At 50.5% G+C, this 1326-nt stretch overlaps 1 protein-coding gene across 1 annotated transcript in view; it reads right to left on the minus strand.

The window, feature by feature from the left end:
- The window catches only part of NAA15 (N-alpha-acetyltransferase 15, NatA auxiliary subunit), a 36135-nt gene extending 34815 nt beyond the window's left edge, over window positions 1–1320 (minus strand). Inside the window, exon 1 of the mRNA XM_057380697.1 lies at window positions 1232–1320. Coding sequence (XP_057236680.1) covers window positions 1232–1285 — 54 coding nt within the window. The 5' untranslated portion in view covers window positions 1286–1320. The remainder of the gene's footprint in view (window positions 1–1231) is intronic.
- Window positions 1321–1326: the final 6 nt, after the last annotated feature.

The raw sequence follows: 1326 nt of genomic DNA on the forward strand, positions 1-1326 counted from the left end.
GGATCCCTGAGCAGCAACACGTTTTCCCAGCCCAAAACCCATAAAAAACTACATACTCAGTGTAAGATCATACCAASTCCCAAGCACAACTGAATCTTTCAAAGCAGAAATTAGATTTATAGTTCATCCATATCTATCTTTAAACTCTAACTGAAACTGCATGTTTCATGACCACATGCCTTTTCATAGGGCTTTCCTGTTCTGTAGGTTAAATTTTTCACAAAATATTTTGGAAAAAGGTATGACAGAAAAAGGTGTGAGTGTACACACCCTTYTCACTAAAGTGGAAGAAGTTTACAGAACTTTAAGAGTGCGGTTATTTCAATATGACTACAGCACTCATCTTCCTTCTGATCTCCGGAAGGACTCAAAATAGTAACRTAAGTCTCTTTGAAAGACAACATGAGATTTTTAGACAAAATTGACTTCTTGTGAGCGAAAACAATAGCATGCTTGGTCTAGATACAGAATCTAAATAAATCCACTGAAGTTGCTCACTAAGAAACTTGAGACACTTGCAATTCAACCCAAATCCTTAGAAACACAAGTTTCGTACAACACCGCATCAAAGCTGAAACAAGGTCCTTAAGTTGCCGTTGAATTGAGCACACTCTGATAGTATTTGGAGTGTGGACCATCTTAACCTCATTCTAAAAACCAGGCTTACTGCCTAAATTCCACCGGATGTCCTCTCATCCACATGCCAGGTGCCACCCAGAAAAAAACCGACTGACAAACTTCCACAGGAGCTGAACGCGAGTTAAACTTTGGGAAAGCTTCAAAATTCATCCTTTTCCACTTCCTCCTTTGAAAGTCATCTTCCCCCAGACCAACAAACGTGGTTACTGTCTACAGCAAAAATCTGAGTTACAGAAGAGTTTAAAAAAATAAAAAAAAAAAAAGTGCAGCTAGGGCGGGTGATTTAGCACGGCTGCAAGGGCGAGCGATGAATGAAGCGGCCGCGGGTTTTTTCCCGGAGCCCAGGATGCCTCACCGCGGCCAGCACCGGGACCCCGGCGGGCGAGCGGGGAGAGGCGGCGGCCGCCAGCGCTGCCTCGGCCGGGCGGGACGGGGCGCGGTTGACAGGCGGCGCTGGGGCCGGYCTGCCCCGGCACGAAGGAGCCGTGGCGGTGCCACCGGGGCTCCGCTCGCCGCCGGCTCGGGGTAAGAGCCGGGGCCTCCTCCCCCTGCTCCCCGTGGCCGAGCCCGGGCCTCCCGCCTCGCCACTCACCAGGATGCGCTTGAAGAGCGCGTTCTCCTTGGGAGGCAGGCTCACGGACGGCATCCTCCCCGCCGCTCCTGCCGCCCGCTCCGGCGGCGCCGAGG

This window comes from Malurus melanocephalus, unplaced genomic scaffold, assembly GCF_030028575.1.
Source record: "Malurus melanocephalus ecotype Western Australia unplaced genomic scaffold, MMel_1.1 scaffold_466, whole genome shotgun sequence".
NCBI lineage: Eukaryota > Metazoa > Chordata > Aves > Passeriformes > Maluridae > Malurus > Malurus melanocephalus.